This window comes from Cornus florida, unplaced genomic scaffold (genome assembly GCF_030987335.1).
Source record: "Cornus florida cultivar Cherokee Brave unplaced genomic scaffold, ASM3098733v1 CherokeeBrave_3.0.0_Hap2_Chr06, whole genome shotgun sequence".
Lineage (NCBI taxonomy): Eukaryota > Viridiplantae > Streptophyta > Magnoliopsida > Cornales > Cornaceae > Cornus > Cornus florida.
This window is the reverse complement of record NW_026775576.1, coordinates 103,013,094-103,036,511: the sequence shown is the minus strand read 5'-3', so window position 1 is coordinate 103,036,511 and position 23,418 is coordinate 103,013,094. Positions and strand designations below refer to the sequence as shown.

Here is a 23,418-nt window from a genome sequence, read left to right as displayed (position 1 = left end):
ATAAGTAAGTTGAGGATTTCATTCCTTTATTTGTTACATAGATGACAAATAAAATAAAAAATAGATCTAACAATTCACTGTAATAAATCCGTGGAAATATTTTTTTTATTCGATGAGAAGTACACACAATCACTTATCCTTAGATTTGGACCCTCAATTTTCTACTTTAGAAGGCTAAAAAATGCGTCTACACAAATATTTCTGATTGATTTTTTATGCACAATATAAGTTAGAAGATTTCATTCCTTTATTTGTTACATAGATGACAAATAAAATAAAAAATAAAAAATAGATTTAACAATTCACTGTAATAAATCCGTGGAAATATTTTTTTAATTCGATGAGTAGTACACACACTTATCCTTAGATTTGGACCCTCAATTTTCTATTTTAGAAGGCTAAGAAATGCGCTAAGCTACACAGCCAAATACATTTTCTCATGCACTTTGTCATGTAGTGGTCATAGTGATTATGATAGAATAAAGGCAACAATTATGATGTACTAAAGGAAGCTCAACAAAGTGTGAGAGAACTCACTTTATTCGTTACAGATATGCTCGTGGGTTGGAACAAAATAATATACTTCAGAGCATGAACAGGGACATTAGCGAAAACCAATGTACTGTTATGCCGTGATACAATTATTTAACTCTATATAGCTTTAGCTGTTATATAATGGATGATAAAAGCATAGAAGAAGTTAAGATACTGCTAGAGTTTCATTAGTAATTCCCTTTAGGTGGACTGGTAGAGAGAACACTTCCTGGCCACTGGCAACCTTCAGCTTGTCTGGCATTACACCGGTTTTTTCTTGACCCACTTGGACTTCTCCAGAAGGGGGATACGACCTTCCACTCCCGCGAACAAGATCTTTGATGGCGGTTTTAAGTTCTGCATCCTCCAGCAAAGACTCCAAAGTCACGTGTGCACCTGAGTACAAGGAAAGTTATTGCACGTAAAGGTATTAACAAGAACACAACTCACTTCCTTCTGCTCTTCACGGGAATAAAATGCAAATCTAAATCTTCGAAAAGCAGACCTAAAATCTTCAATGCAGATGCAGTGCCATGCAAGACCTACCTATTTAAAGCAATACATTTTATTTTCTTTTGCTTTATGCTGATGGACTCCTTTAGATTAATCTATGTTTCAAATTTGAACTGTTCAATGAAGGTTAGACATCCAGAATAATAGCAGCACGCAGATAGTCTGAAGGCTTTTCCACTGTTGTCATAAAATCTGACTAGTGAATGGGCACAGACCTTGCCGTAGTCGTTAAAAGATACTGTTTAGGGAAGAGAATGAAAAACTACTCCCTTAGTATCAGAGTAGGTGTATATCGATTTAGATTGTCGGGATATGAGCAAAGAAGACAGCTGATGCACCAGTTGGGAAGAGTGACACGGTCCTCATTAAGGATAATACTAGAGGAAGGGAAAGACCGAACATGGGTAGAGTAAGTGGAAAGATACGTAACATGCGATTTGACTGAGGATACGGAGTTTGAGTTAAAGCTATAAATTTAACATTTCAATTACAACAATAGAATATTTCTTTGACATACATAAAAAACTTCAATATAAATATATATTTTTCACATTTTCTTGCGCTTGTATGTCTCGCACTCTTTTAAAGATATGTTGTGTCAACCTATTAGTGTCTTGTTTTGTCGTACCCATTTCCTATATTCGTATTTGTACTTTTTAAGCTGAAATCCTATTTCTCTCAAGATAACAATTGATGCTCAAGTACATTTCAATATTAAAAAAATGCATCATTCATGAAAGGTCTAGATGTAAATAGAAAATTTGTACTTTATTAGAAAACATTGATTTCTCCTTGTAGGAAATTCACATAAACATTAGGGAGAAATTAGGTGTGGCGCCTATTAGCGAAAAAATAGGATAGTAAACTTAGGTGGTATGGGCATATTCAATGCCGACCTATAGATGCATCCATGAGGAGAAGGAGATTGATTTGTGTAGAAGGTAAGTGACATAGAGGTGGACCAGAACTACCATGGAATGAAGTGATAAGAAATTGTTTTAAAAAATTAAATCTAGTAGGAGATTTGGTTTATAAAAGAAAAGAATGAAAAAAGAGAATTCATGTGGCCAACCCCATTCATAAGGGATGAAGACAAGGATGATGATCAGGAAATTCACATAACCAATAAGGGAGAACCTGGCAAATTTTTAGCACTTTTGCATGTATAGAACAAACCTACGAGGATGGACTGAACCTGAAAAGAAACAAAAGAAAACGAAAGCAAATTGTACTTACGGTATCGCCAATAGTGCCTTGGATTTGTAGGATCATTGATTATCTCCTCTGCTGCAGGGCGTGCCGTGTATTCTTCTTTCAATGCTATCAAATCCTGACATTATATAAAACCGCGGTTTATATACAAGTATGCTAAAGATGCATACTGATTGGATCATATATAGAAAGAATTCAACTAGGAAGGATGCAAATTCCGTCTTCTCGACAACTCAACTCGATTTAAATATGGAGAATATAACTGAATTTGGAATAGTTAGTTACAACCCAATCAGTTGACTCATTCTGATAATAAATTATAAATTCCAAATCTTTCAAAGATTTGTTTGTAAATTATCATAACGAAGTCAAATCGGACGCTTGATAGAATCAATTCAGCCTATGTTTATTCAAGTTGTAAAAGTGTTAGAATTGCGTTCGCTAGCACAATATTAGGTCATTTGCAATACCTGGAGGGGGAAAATTGCCCACATTGATGGAGCTTCAACATGCTGGCGTAGGATGAAATTTACAATTTCAGGAACACACTGGCTAGGTGGCAACTGGTCAGACCCGACAACAGTTTTGAAAAATCGACGTCTTCTTTCTTCATCTTCTTCCCACCAAGCACGCAAGGTTGAACTGTCATGGCATGATGGAGCACATACCTGAAATGGGTTCAGGCAATCAACTATGCATGATTATATTTTATTTTCATACAAACAAGTATTCCAGAAAATTTACTTGTAGCATTTTCTATGCAAAAAATGCAGAACTACAAAAATCCACCAAGTTTTGACTTGCAAATGAAGGTAGAAAAGGCTTGAAAAAGTATTCTCAGTGCCCCATCTTGTTTCTCTGAAATCATTTCCCAAAAGAAGAACCAACAGAAAATAATTTAACCATTTGACAATATTTGATTCGGACAGCAACAAAAATGATCTCATTTCAGTCTTAGTAGAGAAGGTGTAAACTTCTCCATTATGTTGCAACAAAAATGATCTCATTTTTTATTTTTTTTATTTTTCGGACACGGCACGGACACTTCGCGGACACGCGTCCGACACGCAAAGGGTGTGTGTCCAACACGCGTGTCTTATTTTCGGAGGTCTAAAAGATAATTTTTGAAAGCAAATTGGGTTAAAGTATAAATATGTGAAGTTATTTAATAACTTTTACTCACTTATGTGGTCAGTACATAATAATTTTAAACTTGTAAGGTTAATATACAATTTTAGACAAAACAAATAGATATTTAAGGGCCAGTCATTACACTATTACAGTAGATGAGTTATGATTTGTGTATTTTTTTCATTATGAGGTTGATGAAAAATAGTAACACTCAGTAATTTTTAAAGTACTACATCATATATATATATATATATATATATATATATATATATATATATATATATATACTATTCGCCGTGTCCGTGTCTTAATTTTTTTGGATTTGCCGTGTCGCCGTGTCCGTGTCGTGGCGTGTCGTATCCGTGTCCGTGCTTCTTAGATTAGAGAGGACCTTACCGTCATGTAGCTGTATTGGGAAGGAATGCCAAACTCCAAATCAGGTTCACTTGGCATACGTTGAATGCGTAATCCTATTAATCCCAGTTCTTGCATAACCTGCATCAAAATGGTCCATCACAAATTACTTCTCTGGTGGAATGTTGTCTGAAATTAAGATTGAGAGAGAGAGATAGAGAACAAACGAATGAACATACAGGATGAACACAAGAAGGAATGAGGCCTAGATCTTCCCCACAAGACAGCATGTCTGATGAGTTCAAAAGGGCAGGCAGAGTCCTGAGAGCATTTTGACGCCATAGACTTTCTTGCCGGTGGAAATAGTAATCGTAGTATAATCTTTTCAGAACATTTTTGCTGTATCATGAGAAAATTGATAAGACATGCTATACTGGTGGAGACTGGCAATAATCAGAGGATTTAAAAGACTGATTTTCTATAAACATCAAAGGAAATAAAAGGTATCACAACAAACACAAAATGCAGAGAGATTTTATTGACTGCCCATTCTTGTCCTTTTGGATCTCAAATAAGGTACAGATGTGGTTCAAATACCTGTGATCGTCTAAATCCTTGAAACTCGATGTATCTTCAAGATTGAAACGAGGATAGAATTTTTGTGCAGCATCTGGATCTCGGATGAGAACTATATTCTGCAACAACAATAAATTAAAATATTGGACTAGGACACAAAATGAATCTTCTACAAACACTTTGACAAGATTATAAGATCAATCATTCAAAAGAATTACAAGATGTATTAAGAGGAAAGTTTAATTTTTAGCATCTCTCTTGCACTGCATTCCTACCTGCAAAAGATCAAAGAGATTGCGCCGTATTTTATCTTCACTCTCCAACAATAAGGACCTTTCTGCACACAACTTCAGCTTTGAAGCAATTTTTTTCTCTGTGTTGCAGTCCTCTTTGAACTATATAAAAACGGAGAAGAAAAAAAAAATGAAGGCCGGCCTACTTGGCAAAATGTTTAACAGGAAAATACTAGATCTAACAAAACAAATGGATAATGTAGAGTTAGAAGCAAATAGATTTCAGTAAAGAAAAATCAGGTTTCCTGAATAAAAATGGACAATAAGCACATACAAAGAACATCAAACTTTGCTCTTTCAACCAAGAAGTTTTGTATGCCAAGATTGTCATATAAAACATTTCATATCATTTGGAAAATTGTCGCTTGGTTTGCATTATTGTTTGTCAAAGCTATATAGTATTCGAATTAGAAGATAAGTTTCTAGCCAATTTAAGCAGCAGTAACAATCAAGTATTTAATGAAAGAGACAGAGAATGCTAAAGACTAAAGGCATCTATAAACTAGAAAACTGGTAGTTCAGGACCAGGATAGAAGAATATTTTAGACCCTGTTCTTACAGCCCTTTTTAAAAGATGACTGTATGATAATGTTTTTGAGTAACGTGTTTTAGCATTTGAGCTTTCCCATGTTCTGGAAAGATCAATAAAAAAAATGGATAAGAAAAGAAAAGGTGTGTTCTCACAGAATGCTACTGGCTAATGATGAAAAACAATAATAATAATTGTTGACAAAATATATTTCACAAATTTTCATTCATCTGGACTTTTGCTATGAACGCCACTCGTCTTTCTTTTTCTTTTCTTTTTTTTTTTTTAATTTAGAAATCAAATAAATAACAAGCTTAAATGTGTTCTAGTATATACATGTCGAAATACTTTGGCAGGATTCAGAAAGGAAAAAAAATGGAACTAGAGATTGGAAAAATCTTAGTGTTAAGTTAAAAATCACGAAACAACTAAGGAGCATATTATATTTATTAACATGAACATGTGGATAGATTTTATTAAAATGCCACTTTATTTTTTTTTTACCTAAGGCCTCAAATTATACTGAGCCGCCCCTGAGCTCATTTAGGGAGTGCTTCATTCACCAATTAGCTAGAAGTATATCCAAGGAATAATAAGCCACGTTTCTGACATTGATTTCCTAGTCTATATTTTGTTCTAAAATTACCCAATAGAGAACCTAGGAAGCTCCTATATGCATCTATGGTACATGAAAAGCTAATTACATTTTTTACGTGAATCGCTTTCACTTGTACAAAAATGTTAATTGAATCCTCCCAGAATTGGTAAGTAAAAAAATAAGCTATAAATTCAACAAGAAGATCAATCACGACTCAGTAACGAAGGACAAAAATAAGAACAAATGGCAGAAGTTTTGCCAATAAACTGTGACTTATCACCTCATAATGGTGCTTTTGATATTCATTCATAAAGTTGGAGGCTATGAAAGTCCAAGAAGCTCCAAATTTTTCCTGAAAAACAAAATTGAAAAATAAATGCACATAAATACTTCACTAGAAGGAAGAAAAATAGATGAATCTGCTCCACAATGAAAATTAACCTCTAAAAAATCCTGCCGGATATATGGATGGCTCAAGCGATCAAAGTCCCAAATACCCTCCCTTTCAAGCTCTTCCTACAATGGAAACATTTTCATGCAAATCAAGATAACATGAACGTTTTTGTAAAGCTGAAAACTGGTCTTGTCCCCGTCAATTAGATATGATTTGGAGTAAGAAAGTAGGCTATACCTGACTTAGAGGGATGGACGGTCGGAATTTCCCAACTAGACCTGTCATTGCATGCTCTGGGAGCTCCCAGATTCTAAAAAAACCCAATATGTGATCTATCCTGTAAGCTGTGAAGTATTTTGCCATCTGTGTATTAAATATTTTATAAATTTATTACTAAGCTAAACAGAATGAAATGTTAAAACAAGCAGGCAATAAAAGAAAAAAGATAAAAACTACAATGCTAAATGATAAACCTGTGTCAAACGAGCACGCCACCATGCATAGTTGTCTTTTGACATTTCCTCCCAATTATACGTTGGGAAACCCCAATTCTGCCCATTTTTATCAAAATAATCTGGAGGTGCACCAGTAGCAGTGTTCATACGAAACAAATTTGGGTAGACCCAGGTATCCACACTATTTCTGTCAACACCAATGGGAAGATCTCCTTTCAACACCACTCCTTTCCTTCTTGCATACTCCGCAGCTTCCAACAACTGTCATTCAAAATGTTATCAAACAAAACAATAAGAGGCCTCTTTTCATAACAGAGAGTTTTTAAATGCACAAAACAAAGAGGTGCAAAACAAATTTTGACCAACTTAAATAGGAAAAAAAAAAAATTGACTTACTTGTATATGTAAATGGAACTGGATATAATAGTGAAAGAAAATTGTTTCATAGTGTAAGCTGTCTTTGGAGACAAGTTTCTCAAGCTGAAAAAATAGGAACATAAGAGACAAAGGTTAAGAGAAAGAATCTGATCAACTACCATAAAACATTACCATATAAAAAATATTCATAATGTTTAAAGCATTCAACAATTTTACAGAACAAAACATCATTTCCTCAACTTAACCAAGAAGAAATTTAATGCGAGCTACCTTGGTTCTTGAATAACAAGAAAAGCGACCCCATTGGCTGTGATCCGATGTTTCAAAAAAGTCCCGCAAAAAGCAGAATGCTGCATAGGGTTTCAACCAATCCTGTGTCAATCAGGTAGAAAAGAAGACTTAGAAGATAAAATCAAATTATCGAAGAGTACATAAGAAGTTGATAATGTCAAAGATAAATCTAAGAAAAATTAAATAAGACTTTTATGGAAGTCGTGTCACAACATTTAAGAACATATGCCATTGAGCTATATGGATTTATAACCTCATTCTCAGAGAGAAATTTCTGGAAGAAACTCGAATTTAGTATCAGATCCTTCTCAAGAGCAAAGATTTTCTTGGAAATTGATAGCTTTGCAGCCAAAGTAGCCTCATAATCCACATTCTGCACAAATCAAATGTAAGAACCAGTCAAACATAGATGGATTCATACATCTCTGATCACTAAAACCTTCTTTGGGAATCAATTTGTGCATAAGAGTATCAATTAAGATGAATTGGATAAGATGTTGATTAATAGATAGTGGGGTCCATAATAAATTAATGTATTAATGATAACGTCTGTTACATTGTTCAGTCCACCAAGTTTCTACTGTTTCTCCTCCTCATCAAATCTGTTCTCCGAGTTTATTTCCGGAAGTCAGATCTTAACACTCATCTGGGTTGCTGGAAGGAGTGAACTGGTTTCAGCATTATTTGCACAAGATTGCTTTTACTTGAACCTTCATTCTTATGCTATGCAACCCATACTTTCCTCATTTACCAGTACCAATATATGATGTTTTGATTTTTAGGGTAAACCGGAAACCATATAGCAACTTTATTTTGAGATACTTGTAGAACAGTTAATGGATGTTGACCAAACATTAGAATATTAAATCCATTTCTATAGTTGTGAATATCCAAATAAATTTTGAATTATAAATACCAATGCTGTTTACCAAAAACCTATCTCCTCTAAAGAAACTGAATTCTAAAGTTCACTAATACCCGTTATAAAGTATTTATAAGCACATCAGAGCGCATTAAAATTTATGCTTCGATTAGCTTTTAATATTTAAGAGAGAAGTTGATTGTGATAAACCATACTTATGGGTAAACAAACATGGAAAATCTCTTACTCCAAGTAAACCTATCATCTTCGTCATCCTTGCCTTTATCCTATATGATGGTGCCATTCGTACTCCTAGTGAACCTATAGTAATTACGAAAGAAGTAGGACCTGAAAATTGGGGCATACATGTGTCCATCGATAATCCTACTACCATAGGGCCACGACCTGCATTTACCCACAGAAAACCCAACCCAAAGACATAACTAGGTTAAACCATGCCTAATACAACCCATCATTAAATGGACTAGTTTATTTCAAGAAAAAACAAGTCAGCCCATTAAACTAGGTTATACGAAATCTAAGAAAAATGAAGGGGTGGCTTTAGTTCCCTTCTGGCCTTCTTACAGGCTATTTGGGAGGATATAGTTCTATACTTATTGCAATGAAGTTCCCATATATTCCAACCACAGAAATTGGTGTCTTGTTTATATATAACATTCATTCTTGAAAGTGCACCTTCACATATAGTGAGCAATTTGATAGTTCCAATGATGTGAAAGCTTAAACTCAAGCTAATGAAGGAAAGGAAGAAGATCCACATTAGAGTAAAAAATATATATATATTCTATATTCCTTTAGAGTGTAAGACATACAGTAAGTAATGCTTGATAGCAACTGATGCTAATCAATTGGCAGATCCATTCAGTTGGATAAACAACAGCTACTAGAAGCCATATTACACATAAGGATTCTTTACAGTACCTTTTTCAAGACTCGTTTAATGTGGAATTTATGAGAAAGAGCTAGCTGATATTAGAGAAGAATAAACTAAGAAACCTCAAGAATTTGATGTTTACAAGGTTTAGCCACAATAACACTTATAGCAAAGCAAAAAAGCAAGAATGGCAAGCTCTTGAGCAAATAAGAAATATAAAAGGCCAAATCACAACCTTCTTCAGAAAATAAAGTGAGCAACAAAGAAAAGGACTTTACCCCAAGAAAGAAGGAAGACACAAAAAACAATGCAGAAGCACCTTCAAGTTAAAGAATCACAAATAAAGAAGAATGAAAATATGATTCAAGCTCTTGATCAGGAAGTTGCTAAAGAAGATAATTATCAAGCAAAAGGAGAGGCCGCTTAGCAGTGACATCAAGACTCCAAGAGCCAGCTCAAGTAGCTCTCTGATGGACAACATTGTTGTCTATGGTCTTCTCACCGCCAGGTCACTTCCTAGTTCTTCCTCAAACTTTCATGAGACCAGAAGGAACCTTCCCAGATATATCAAATGAGGACGTACTGCTCTTGGTTGTCGCTGATTATTATGTCAATAAATATTGGTAACTTGAACCCTTGGGTGTGGAAGTTTCTTGGTTTTGTTTGTCCTAACTCCTAACTGTTATCTAGCGATAATTGTCTCATGTCGATCTAAGGGTATTTTACTAAATAGTTCAACCTGAACACGACACGATTAACTAGTCGGGTTAATCGTGTTGACCCGTTTACGACCCGAACCTATTTAAGGTCAACCCGAACCCGTTTAACTCGTATCGTGTTCGAGTCGCGTTGGCGGGTCGTGCCACACTTTGCCAACCCTATGCATATGGCCAACTTTGAGTTGAATTATACAATCTTCTTTTTGGTAAAAGAACCTTTACTAGAAAAATAAAAATAAAAAAAATAAAAAGCACAAAAGAAACATATAGGTGCATATAAATATACAAAAGTTCCTGTGAGGTTATATAAACTTAGCGTCGGCAAATTTCATAATAAAGACTGGAGTCAATAATTTCTTTTTTATTTTCAAAAGTTGGTTTAGTTAGTTAGGTTAGAAGTTACCTCAGATTCATCGACTATGAAGAGATAGCAATTGAAGATCAAAAAGGGGAAAAGGTAAATTCACCACCAAAATTGTTAACTCACCAATTAGGGTTCATAATCATGCATTTTCTTATCATTGCTCATACTAGGGAATAATGTGTACATGCTTTGACTAATTAAAAAGGATGTTTTGAATAAATGAAATTGCTTTCAGATCAAAATTTTCAAAAAGGAACTTACATAAAAAAATTTAATAAATAAAAGAAGAAGAAGAAGAAAAAAAGAAAGAAAGAATGAAGCATGTCTCGATTCCAAAATCTACAGCAAATTTTTTATCAAAGATCCGTATGCTTCGATCAAAGTTATGATAATTGCTCTTGATTGAAAGCTCAACTAATTAATTAGTCTAAAGTAGTATGAAAACCCTCTCAAATCAGAATTCTAAAAGGTTTTGTTTACAATTCTAAAACCCTAATTGCCTTGGATAAATATAAACACCTGTAGGCGCTCATACTCGTATAGATCTCTTTACACATTTTTGAGAGAGCATATAAATAGGGATTATATATCATATTTTTTAGTGCGCATAAGGCCATAGTTGTCAAAGGCGCCGGAGGCGCGCGCCTGAGGCTCAAGGCGCCTCCAGGCGCCATCTCAGCGCCTCTAGAACCTTAAGGCGCATGGGTTGCAGAAGGCGAGCGCCTTTTATCTACAGGCGCAAGGCTAAAGGCGATACAAAGGCGCGCCTTTATTGATTTGTTTATTGACTTTATTGATTTGTTTTATTATTTTATTGTTTCTATATTATTACTTTTATAACACTTCGTTACCACATTAAAAAAACAAAAAACAAAAGAACAAACACCAAAACAAAGTCGGAGACAGAGATCACAGAGGCGACGACTTGGAGTCTTGGACAACAGTTACTCTCGGTCTCGGATCTGTCATCTGTGTCGGATCTGCTGGATCTACGCCGTCGGCGACACCGCGACTCTGCCGGTACGTTCTCTCTCTTCTTCTTCTCTCTCTTCTTCTTCTCTTCTTCTTCTCTCCTCTTCCTTTTCTTCTTCTTCTCTCCTTCTCTTCTCGGATCTGTGATCTGTCTCAGTTTTTTTTTTTTTTTTTTCTTTTCTTCTTCTTTTCTTCTCTCGACCGACTGTAGAGTCGAGTTTGGCAGTTTTTTTTTTTTTTATTATTCTTCTTTTTTTTCTCTATTTTTTTATTTTATTTTTTTTCTTGAGTAGCTATTAAGGTACAGAGAAGAATTATAAAACCATCAGGAATTCTATATGTATATATATAGTTCTGATTTATAAATTTCAAGGTTAACAAGGTGAATGAAATTATTTGATAACTAAATCGAACCATATCATAATTCATAGCACTGAAGTATCAAGTAACCAAGAAAGTTATATATATCAAGTATCAATCGAACCATCAGGAATTCTATATGTATATATATAGTTCGAATTTATAAATTTCAAGGATTCAAGTTAGTTGTTGGTATATAATTGACATAAACAAGAAAGTTGGAACTTTAAAGAGGGAAGTAGATTGGTTAAACCTTTTTGTAAAGAACCTCGTCATTCAGTTACCCCAACAGATTGATTCTAACCTTTATTTTGGGCAAGTGACAATCATTTCATATGCCACTTTCTCAAAAGATCAAGAATTCAAAATGCGATTACCAATTACTCTGTTCAAACTTCAAAGAAACTTGCTATTTTATTTTTTATTTTTTTTTGGATTGTTGTAGCCTGTATGTGACAGATTGAATGTAATTCTTTTTCTTGGTTACGGGTTACCCAAAAAAAAAAAAAAAATTATTGAAATCAGAAGGTATTTAATTGATTTTCTTGTAAAATTTGCAGAGGAATACAAAGCTTCTAATCTATACAGAATTTACATAACACCAAAATACCAAATACAGAGAGATAGACTGATAGAGAGAAGAAGTTGTCCAGTTAACAACTAACACCAAATTGAAGTCAAATTTATTAACATCAAACTTAAGTTACTTAACACTGAAATACTGAATCCATAAAAATTAGCTCCAAACCGATCTATCAGCTCTCTCCACGTAGAGAGTGACTGTGAGTCTGTGACGGATCTATTTCCCAATTTGAGCCAACACATTCTGCAGTTACTTTGCTTAATCACAATTGCAGCCAAATTGTATGCCTGTATTTGTTCCATTGAATCATTCTAACATGTTAAAATGAAATAATTAGTGAAGTGTACTCTAAAGTCTAAATTATAAAAGACAATCGCAAATTGTAAATAGCAACTGTTTACTGTTATATTATTTTCATATAATATAATTAGGTTCTATTATTGAAAGTATGTTTAGTTGTTATAGTTATAGAATGAATCATGGTGCTTATAGTTATAGAAAATTAGATTGATTTGCAGCTTACATAATTTCTATTGAACTTGATTGTAGTTTGAACTTTAAAAGATGCCTAGTGAAGGTTCAAGAAAGGATCCGGCATGGAATTACTCACATTTAGAGAATCCGAAAGATACAAATGCCGTCACTTGTAACTTCTGTGCAAAAGTTACAAAAGGAGGTATTTATCGGGCTAAACAACACTTAGCTGGAGGATATAGAAATGTGAGTGCATGCACAAGATGCCCATCTAGTGTTAGAGAAGAAATCAAAGAGTACATGAGTAAGAAAAAGGAAGAAAAAGAACAAATGAATTTGTTACCTAGTGATGAGATTAATTTCATTGATGGAGAGGATGAGGATGATGTCATGGAAGTTAGCAATCGGGGAAAAAGGGTAGCTAGTGCAGGCAGTGCTAGTGTCAATTCCTCAAAGATGCAAAAGCAAAAGGGACCGATTGATTTATATTTCACTCCCAGACCGGAAATTGTGGTACAAAAAAGAAAGGAAGGGGGAAAACAAACAGCCATTAATGATGCATGCAAGAAAGAGTTGAGAGGAAGAGCGTGTGCTGCTTTTGCAAGGTGGATGTATGATGCAGGAATTGCATTCAATGCTGTTAAGTATGATAGCTTTGCCGAGGTTGTTGAAGCAATTGGACAATATGGTCCTGGCATGAAACCACCTAGTTATCATGAGGTGAGAGTTCCTTTGCTTAGGAAGGAATTGGATAATACCAATGCTTTGATGAATGACCATAGGGAGGAGTGGTCAAAATTTGGATGTTCATTAATGGCAGATGGGTGGACAGACAAGAGAGGGAGAACATTGCTTAATTTCCTAGTAAATAGTCCAAGGGGAACCATGTTTATTGAGTCGATAGATACTTCTTCTTTTTCAAAGGATGGTGACAAGATGTTTGACTTACTTAATAAATTTGTGAACCGCATTGGAGTAGCAAATGTCATCCAAGTCGTCACAGATAGTGAGTCAAGCAATAAGTATACCGGTAAGAATGTTCAATGTTTATAACTTTTAGAGTTTACATTCTTTACAAATATATAATTTAAATCAACTTTGATTTACTCATTATCTTTATATCATTTTTTCTTTTTTCCGTTTTGTTTCAAATAGGGAGGATGTTAGAGAAAGAACACCCACATTTGTATTGGACCCCATGTGCTGCTCATTGCTTAGACTTGATGTTGGAAGACATTGGGAAAATACCGTCCATCTCTAGAACAATGCAAAGGGCAGTGGAGTTGAATAGTTATATTTATATGCGACCAAAGTTGTTGAACATTATGAGGAACTTTACTCACAAAAAGGAGTTGCTTAGGCCTGCTAAGACTCGATTTGCTACATGTTTCATCACATTATCAAGTATTCACAAGCAAAAGAATAACTTGAGAAAGATGTTTACTTCAGAAGAATGGAATCGTAGTAAATGGGCGAAAGAGAAAGCCGGTAAAAGAGTTGCTTCTTATGTTTTGATGCCTTCCTTTTGGAACAACATTGTCTTTAGCCTTAAGGTTTCCGGTCCTCTTACTCCAGTTTTGAGATTAGTTGATGGCGAGAGAAAGCCTCCCATGGGATACATTTATGCGGCTATGGATAGGGCTAAAGAAGCCATTGCAAAATCATTTGGGGGAGTAGAAGATAAATAATCAGATATTTTTGAAATAATTGATAAGAGGTGGAATGTTCAACTTCATCGCCCTTTGCATGCAGCAGGTTATTATTTGAACCCAGAATACTTTTATTCAAATTCGAAAATTGAAGAAGATGAAGAGATTGCAAAGGGTTTGTATGCATGCATTGCAAGGTTAGTCCCGGATGTCAAAGACCAAGACAAAATTACTGAGGAGCTGTCCTTATATTCTAAAGCTGAGGGCCTCTTTGGTAATCCCTTTGCTATTAGACAGAGAAGTACACGAGGACCAGGTAAAGTGGTAAAGTATATTAAGTTAGTATAGCTAAGTGTTAAAATTATTTTGACAATAGAGTCGATAGAAAGATGAAGCTAAAGTTGCTAAACATCATTATTAATTTTTTTTTAATAGCTAATTGGTGGGAAGCTTATGGCAAGTCAACAAAACTTCTCCAAAAGTTTGCTATAAAGGTTTTAAGCCTTACTTGCAGCTCTTCTGGTTGTGAACGAAATTGGAGCGTGTTTGAGCATGTAAGTATATACTATTTAGTATTTACTAACTAGGTTTATAATTTAATTGTTGAAAATTAAAATTTTAATTTTTTATACTTACTAGTTAAAGTTGAATTTATTGCAGCTTCATAACAAGAAAAGAAATAGGCTCGCTCAAACAACGTTGAATGATTTAGTGTTCATCAAATATAATAGAGCATTGAGGCGTCGATATAATATGCGTGACACTCTTGATCCCATTTTACTCGATGACATTGATGAGAGCAACGAGTGGTTGACGGGGAGGATGGATGATTCTGATGCAGAACATGATCTAGTCTATGAAGATGATTCCTTGACATGGGGTGATGTTGCTAATTTTGCTGGTATTGGAGAGGCAAGCAGGCCGCAACGGTCTACTAGATCAAAATCTAGTTCTAGTTCACGGTTACCAACAAAGGGAGCAGGAAGTTCTTCAGTTCGACTTGTGGATGAGGATGAGGATGATTCAAATGAGATAGAAGAGGATCCTGAGAATTATGAATCATTTAGTGACGATCAAAATGATGTTATGCTTATTGATGACGAGGATGATATTTAGATTCATTGGTGTTGTCTTCTTAGGAAGAATGATGTTTATGTTTGTTTTAGTTTTATCTTATACTTCTCCTTAGTTGACTTTTGCATCTTTATGTTAATATGTTTAATTATTCACTGTTTTGAACTCAAGTACTTGATTTACTTGGTTTTGGCATCTTTATGTTGAATATTTAACTTAAGTAATTCATTTAGTTGACTTTTACATCTTTCTATATACTATTGCATGATTTGCATCTTTAATACTTTATTGGGTGGGTTTTGTTTTTTTTTTTTTCCAACGTGCGCCTTGCTTCAGTCGGGCGCGCGCCTCGCCTTGCGCCTCAGGCTCCAGGAGGCATTTGCGCTTTTATGCGCCTTGAGCCTTTAACAACTATGCATAAGGCACATATATGCCAGAGTGCATATATTTATTTTCATCATCTAGCTTGTTACATTGGATGATGAATTATCATTCAAAAGGTTGATCATCTATCGTGGAGCCTAAATCATCATTAACACCAAATCACACAAACAACAAACCAGATGTTACTAGTCATGGAGATCAATACGCTAAAGGAGAAGCAGATCACACGAGAGGATCAGTTGACTGACAATGACAAGAGCTTGAGTAAAGAGTCTAGCGTAAGTCTGAGTCAAGAGATAATTGCTGGATTCTAGGTTTTAGAAATCTAGCTACCGTAGTTATATCCTTTTTTCTCAGAGTGGATTAATTTACCTACACTGGATCACATAATTTTTCCCGTGTGGCTTTCACATATAATTGTGTATTTATTTGTGGTTGCTTGATATTTTGTTTTAGATTCTATATTCAAATAATTATATTCTGCGCTTTAAAAATAAGATATTTTTAGTTAAAATCAAACAAGATCTATAACTCCCCTTTACATTTATTTTAGGCATTGTGCAACTCTGTATATCAGAGCAGTGGGCAACTATCCATGATTCATCAGTTCCCATAAAAAAGCATAATTTTTTTTTTTTCCTAGTTTTTTTTAAAAAAAAAAAAAAAAAAAAAAAAATCCCTCTCCATATGCATAAGGGAAAGAAAAAAAAGGCATAATTCTTCAATTCCCATAAAAAGGAAATTTCTATATTTATTAAATTTCACTAAAAATCCCTCTCCATTTCTATTCTTCGAATTTAACTAATTATTTTGCCTAGTTATAAAACCCTTTAATGCTATGTTTAGTTGGAGGAAAGGATTGAGGAGGATGGATGAGAGGGATTTTTTATGTTTGGTTGAAGGAGAAGGAAAAGAGGGAGAAAGCAAGAAGGGATGCTTCATCCCTCCTTCCTTTGTAATTTTCTATCCGCCCACAATTAAGGGGAAGAGGAGAGAAAAAGAGATAATAACCAACAAGTTCTAATTTTCATTTTTAACCTTCTTGTTGCATACTTTGGAATGGATATATAATTTTTGTAATTTTATAGAATTAAGGTATATTAGTAAAATCAATATAAAACTTTCTTCCCCTTTCTTCCAACCAAACAAAAAAAATGTGTCACCACATCCATCCTTTCTACTATCCATTCCATCCAACCAAACAAAAAATGAGGGAAACATCTTCCCTTCCTTAGGGATGCCTCATCTATCCCTTCCCCTCTCCCTTCCATCCATTTTTTCATCCCTCCGACCAAACGAAGCATAAGGGCCTAGGAATTGAAGGTTAAATAACTTATTTGCATTATGGAACCGTTGGTGATCTACCTATCCAACGAAATCTGAGCATAAACAAAAAAGCTTAATCAACAAAATGTAACAACCTAAATTATTAACAATAAAACAGATACGAAAACTTTCGTCATATTGCCTTGGCATCTCAAAGGCACTTTACGATGTTCAGTATGTCATCTGAGAGTATCAATCTCTTAGATGCATTGTAAAGATAACTGTCACATTGATAAGAGTAGGGGAAGAGTTTAATTCCAAAGAACAGCTAGATTAAGTAAAACAAATAAAGAAGGGATTAATACTGGGAAGTGAAAATGGCCAATAAAGTCACTCTTAAAAATATTCTGACGTAACACTTCAAATTTTAGAACGTGAACTACAATGTAATCAAATTAGTCCTCCTTTCTTGTGGGGGGATCTGGAACAGTTGCAGTGTTTAACATCCATTAGGCTACATGGTAGAGTCAATTTCCATTACCCATTTGTTGTTTCCTCTATAGATCTCCTTCAGAAATTGATTTCCTTGGAAGCCATTCCTCAAAATGGTGATGAAGTTTGCTATTATAGAATGGCCTAAACTAAATGGAGTTTTATTACTCTCATTTGAAGTACTTAGTTCTCCCACATAAATACTTCTCCACCCTGAACTACAGGAGACATTCTTGCCTAGGAAAGAAGATGTGTTTCCTCAAAGGCGGCATATGTTTCACCAAGTTGAGCAGGACAATTAGTACCGTCTCAATGATGGTGGTTCACTAAAATGGCTGGATTGTTCGTAAACATTATGGCGAGCTCCAAGGTTTAGTTTACATTGGCACATAATTGTGCAAATAAATATCAAAAATAAAAATAAAAATTTATATATGTATATATATATAAGTGTGAATATATATATATATATAGAGAGACAGCGAGGAGGAGGGGGGGGGGGGGGGGGGGGGGAACAATATGCATCAGAGTAAGGCTAAATCCTACATGATAATAAGATTTGGGAGATTAACAAAGTGAGAGACTCTACACTCAAAAAATATATAAAAACTAAAACAAAAGATTTAGGATCTACAGAACCGCTTTAGTTGTTGCCTCATAAAGCGTTGCTTGTCAGGTTAGTTCTACAGAGTTTATTGATAAATTGTCACTAAATAAAAGAAAGAGATTGGCTTTACTACAAGTTCATTTATCCACACAACCATTAGAATTTAAATATTTTCTTCCATCGGTAAACCGCTTCCTTTATTGGTTTTGTAATGAAAAGTAGAAGGTGTTTTGCCACATTCAGGATCCTTGAAATGAATCTTAAAGTTAGCCTCATTACAAAAGAGAGTTAAAATACTGAATGTTTACCATCCAAAATTTATAATATCAAACCTCTCAATTTTTTTTTTTTTTTATACGTAATTTCAAACCTCTCATATTAAAACACCATCCAAAAATTCAGGACTTCTCAGTCCCTTTTTTTTTTTTAACCCTATGACTTTAGTACCTTAAAAAATTTTAGAACTCTCAAATTAATAAAACTACCCAAAAAAATATAACTTCTCTCCTATACACGCTTTCTACTACTTCTCTCTCCCTATAGATTTTTATGTTTAATCAGATTCATCATACTTTCAAATCTGCTCATATAATAAAATTTAGAACTACAGTCTACATCTATAATAAATCATTAAGTGCCTTTCATCAAGATAAATATAATCATTAGCTAAATATCAATCACATGGGGTACCTTGCCGTCCAGTTGTTTTTTGGCCCTCTGAATCTCTAGCTGTAAAAAGCATAAAAAAGAATGATTCTTTAGGGCAGAGAACCATAAAATCCAGCATGTATTACAAGCAGGTGTACTTCCTATATTAAAATAAATAAATGACAAAGGTTACAATGACCACCTTGATCTCCTCAGGAATTTTTTCTGAAAGTGACTGTACTCTCAGATATAATGGGTGTAACGCAAACACAGATAGAGAGCTGCATGACCAAGAAAACATGAGAGGAAAAGAAGAATTATGATGTAGTCACATTGCTGGAATAAGAAAAATGAATTTTCATATCCACTAGAGACAAACCACCATAAGCCACATATAGCATGTGATATCAGTTAAGATGTCAATAGGATCAGTTTTGTAATACAACAAATCACCATATACAAGAGGCTAAACAACTTCATAAATTCACTTCCCTCTTTCCAGAATAATATTACGAATCTAAGCCCGTAAGTAGGTCTATTAACATTAGACTCTGGAAGTACACAAATCCTCCAGACTTATGTGGAAATGATCGGAGAGGAAAAAATACTTATCAAAAAAAAGATCGGAGAGGAAAAAATATGACTACTAGCAACGTTGTGGATGAGTTGAACATTTCAGTTTGCAGCCAGTTGCCAATAACCATATAATTTTATTTGCATGGTACTGCATACCTGTACGGATAGGAATCCCACCACATCCCATTTACGGATGTGTCATTGATTGGTAAAAGCTGAACCAAATGGAACCCAGACTCAACAGCCCAGTCTACAAGTAACTTCAGGTCAAGAAACTCTCCAACTCCTAGATCTGCTTCTGATCTAACAGAGAACATAGGAATCGCAACACCAGCACCCCGCCATGGCATTTCCTAGAAAAAGAAATCAACATATTGGCACTATTTTTCTTTACATCATATTTCAGAGAAATTTTACTTAGAAGTTGGAACTACATTCTTAATTTCTTACTCTCATCATGCCATCTGAAAGGAGAATGTATCTTGGTCGACTGGTTGAGAAGTCAACAAAGAGCTCCCTATTTGGACCAGTCTCTAAAGAAAAGTTTCCTGCCTTGCCGTATTTACTGTACTTGTACGTGAAAAATCCGTTAAGGAGAGGGAAAGAGAGAGAGATTCCAAATACAAGAGTAAGAACTGCCAAGTAACTTTTTTCTTTTTGACAAATTAACTGAAAATATATCTAAGACATCCTATAACCATGTTAATCAAGGACAGTCAAGAGGATATTTTATAGGAAAATCTTCCTTCTGCATCACGCAATCTGCTTGCCAAATCGAGTCACCAGCATAGTTAAGTTTAAGCCCATCCTGAACCTTCCACTGGCCCAACTTCATCGTGCTGCCAATCACATAAATCTGCAGAGATCCGTAAAAGAAAGAGTTAAACTTCAACAAATCCTCACTATTCATAAATAAAAAAACACCATTCATTTAAAAAATATAGAAGTGGTGCTTTGAAAATAATGAATTATGTGCAAGTACATGTGTAAAGTACATCAGGGGAAAGAGCTTTTACCGATGTTTCATCTTCAATATGTGGGCAGCAAATTTTGAAATGAACGAGGACTGAATCTGTTTACAATATTCATTTACAATCAACACTTTCCAATCTAGGAATTCAGAAATAAATATATTATGCCCACTGCCCAAGGAAGAACCACAAATTTTGAAATGAGAAGAATTACCTTCCAGGTCCAACTTATTTTGAAGGATCCCAAGGGCTCTCTCTGAATTCAAACTCCAACTTCTGCGAAAGATGACATCTTTGAATGCACTTTTAAAGGGGAGATCATCAGAACCAGTCTGGATCCAGAGAATGACAAACTTTCAGGTGAAGTAGATAACGCCAAACATATAGCCATGCATAAACATATTTTTGTAGAAGAAATATGTTGCCGTAAACATAGTTTTGGAGAAGAAATATGCTACCACGGGAACAATTGTAATTTAAGGGAACTTCTACTAGGAAGTCCTAGCACTGAAATTTGGTTGTGTTGACTAGACCCAATTCAAACAAAGGCAAGAATCAGTTGAAATTTGGAATGCGTTGGATTTCAACACAATAAACAAAAATGAATTTGGCACATACAGCACTTAGAACAAAGTAGAAATTCCAGAAGTGATCAGGATGTAGCGAATAATGTAGCTTCTGGGAGGCCTAGAGCAAAGGGAAAAAGAAAATGTGAATTTTGGCATATTACATTTTTAGCATTTCAAATGATTGCTGGAAGATTATATTTTGCCATTTCATTTTCTGCATCTTCTGAGCAAAGAAGATGATATAATTAAGAAAGCAATATTTTGATTATGTTGCATTCAGATCAAATAGGCATCAATTTACAACATAAAAACAGCAGTATGGACATACAATTTGTAGGGAAAAGAAAAAAAAAAAAAAAATTTATTATATAGGACAAATTTTACAATAATAAAGTTGTCAGAATCCACTAGTGCTCCATTCAGTCACCAAGAAAAACAACTGAAATAAAATACTAAAAGAGAATTCAGAATCTTAGAACTATTAGAATTGGATTGTTTGCTAAATTCCATATTTTCATTTCTTCTCATCTTTTTACCAATCATATAGAGCATGTTTGATAAAGAAAAGACATACCATAATATAAATAATAAAATGGACTTCCGCAAAATCATATGGCACTTGTTCGGTTATTCCTAGTATAAAAGTCAACATAAATTGAGCTCAATCACATGTAGAAAAAGGCAATTGTGCAAGTCAAAGGGACTATATTCTTCATAAATAGTTCCATGAAAAAGAACAAAAAGAAACCTTGGAAGGAATATTTCACAAAGAAAGTGTATGTAGATATAAATATATATAGATATATAGAGAGAGAATGCAAAAAAGGACTAGGAAAGAAGGAAAAAGAATCACCTGCCAAAGATCACGAAGCTCCACCACCTCCCCATCCTGAACCCCATCAGGTAGCCACAGTTTCCTCTTCTTCCCAATCTCCGATCTCAGGACATTTCTGTCATCATCCACCACATAGAAACTGTATTCACATCCGAACCCAGCTGGAACAGCAACACTTCCACACCATATAAGCTCATCACCTTGGTGAAAAGGGCTCAGCAAAACTCCTTTTTTCACATTCCAAGAACCAAGCACAGGCTCCGAACCGCATACAAGAAGGCTCTGGCCCCAGTGGGTATAATAAGGTATTCTGAAGCTCACGTTCACTGATTTCATAGATTTTTGCCCAGAAAACAATACCAAATTCACCATATTTTCGAGAAATGAATCGGGCCCAGATGAAGATTCTGAAAATCTAGCAAAACCCAGAAGCAATTCGTCAGAGTCTACATAGGAGAATAGTTGTAACCACCAACAGATATTTGGAAAACCCCATATGAATTGAAATTCCCAAAATAGAAATTCGGGAGGTTGACTATTTCTACTTAAACTAATTGCAAGATCTAGCAATGCCCAACTGAATCCGTTAGACACTATAGAGAACTAAAAGAAAATGTAGCAAACGAACAAATTACAAAAAACCAATATTGAATTTTATACATTTGCAAATTTACTATTTGATGAGGACCCCAGATGATAAATATACACATATATATATACACAAACACACATATATAAATCTCAAAATTAAGCTCGAAACAATCAACCCAGTTGAACAATATAGCAATGGTTACCTTTGCTTGGATAAAATAAAAAAAAAAAAAAAGTCAGTTGGTTACCGAATTTTGCACGAAAAATGATTAGCTTATGAGCAGTAGTCGTATTGTGGAGAGAGAATAGGGGAATCTGAAAGTGGGGTTTCGTTAGTTTCGAATAAACAAAAAAGAGTCGAAGAAACAAAATTGATATCACATTCTACAAGAGATTTTTTGGGGGCAAAAGAAACGATATCGAGGGTATGTATGGTGGAGAGAAAAATGTGATATCGTTAGTGAGAGAAAGTGTCTTTGTGAGAGAGTGAAGAAAGAGAAAAGGAATGCCGCTTTCACGGGAGAGGGATGGGCTGACTCACTGAAAAAGAGAAGACAGTTGGGCTGAGAGACTGTGTGTGTGTGAGATTCGAAGTATGATTCTACCGTGTGCGCTTCTCAAACAAAAAAAATATGGGGTGATGAAGATGGGATTCGACTCCTGTGTGATTTTTCCGTGTAAGTATATACAATTATTATTATGCGAATCAAAATTGAAATGGACATCAATGGTCACAAATTAAGCATGAATCATTCAATGTACAAAACGATGTTGGCGTTTAGTACGTAATTAAATTCATACAGCAAGGTACAAGTATTGGAGAAGATATATGTCTTTATTTATGCAAACACATTATGAATTCAATTACCTAAATTCCCTTCGGTACAAATTTTTACTTTTTTCTAGATATAAACTTTTCATACAAATTTTGTTGTCATATTTGTTGTAAATATTAATCATCATTACATTGTGGATAAAACAACATTACATCTAATGCATTCTCAAAGTAAATATGTCCTAGTATTGCATCTCAAGGTAAATGTCTCCTAGAAGTATTGTGTGTGTATATATTTGTAAAAATGAAGAGGTGTGGAGGAAAAATATAACAAAATGAACAATTTTTTTTCATTCTGTTGACAAAAAATGAAGAGAGAAAGAATAATGAAAGCAATAAGTCATCATTCTTCCTCTTTTACAAAATTTCTTTCCTTCAGATTTGGGTGAAAGAAAGAAGAAAAACAAGTGAGGCTATTATAGGTTTTTAAAATT

At 34.5% G+C, this 23,418-nt stretch overlaps 1 protein-coding gene and 1 pseudogene across 3 annotated transcripts; one reads left to right on the top strand and one right to left on the bottom strand.

Annotated features, from left to right (window-relative positions):
* Window positions 1-480: 480 nt before the first annotated feature.
* On the bottom strand, window positions 481-22,760 carry LOC132313500 (4-alpha-glucanotransferase DPE2). 3 transcript variants are annotated; one of them, XM_059812290.1, is made up of 23 exons: window positions 22,398-22,759; window positions 21,577-21,973; window positions 20,369-20,486; window positions 20,200-20,255; window positions 19,912-20,039; window positions 19,634-19,760; window positions 19,340-19,536; window positions 18,810-18,888; window positions 18,650-18,688; window positions 7,512-7,631; window positions 7,238-7,339; window positions 6,986-7,069; window positions 6,608-6,850; window positions 6,372-6,497; window positions 6,182-6,256; window positions 6,021-6,092; window positions 4,596-4,715; window positions 4,342-4,439; window positions 3,984-4,143; window positions 3,787-3,885; window positions 2,730-2,927; window positions 2,284-2,377; window positions 481-930 (listed from the first exon to the last, which is right to left on the bottom strand). In XM_059812290.1, exons 2-23 carry the CDS (start codon window positions 21,928-21,930, stop codon window positions 701-703), a joined length of 2,919 nt encoding a protein of 972 aa, XP_059668273.1. In that variant the 5' UTR covers window positions 21,931-21,973; window positions 22,398-22,759; the 3' UTR covers window positions 481-700. The 3 variants fall into 3 exon arrangements, with proteins under 3 accessions (XP_059668273.1, XP_059668274.1, XP_059668275.1); XM_059812291.1 differs by lacking the exon at window positions 22,398-22,759 and adding an exon at window positions 22,353-22,375; XM_059812292.1 differs by lacking the exon at window positions 4,596-4,715 and having other exon boundaries at window positions 22,398-22,760.
* On the top strand, window positions 13,532-15,438 carry LOC132313502 (uncharacterized; annotated as a pseudogene).
* Window positions 22,761-23,418: the final 658 nt, after the last annotated feature.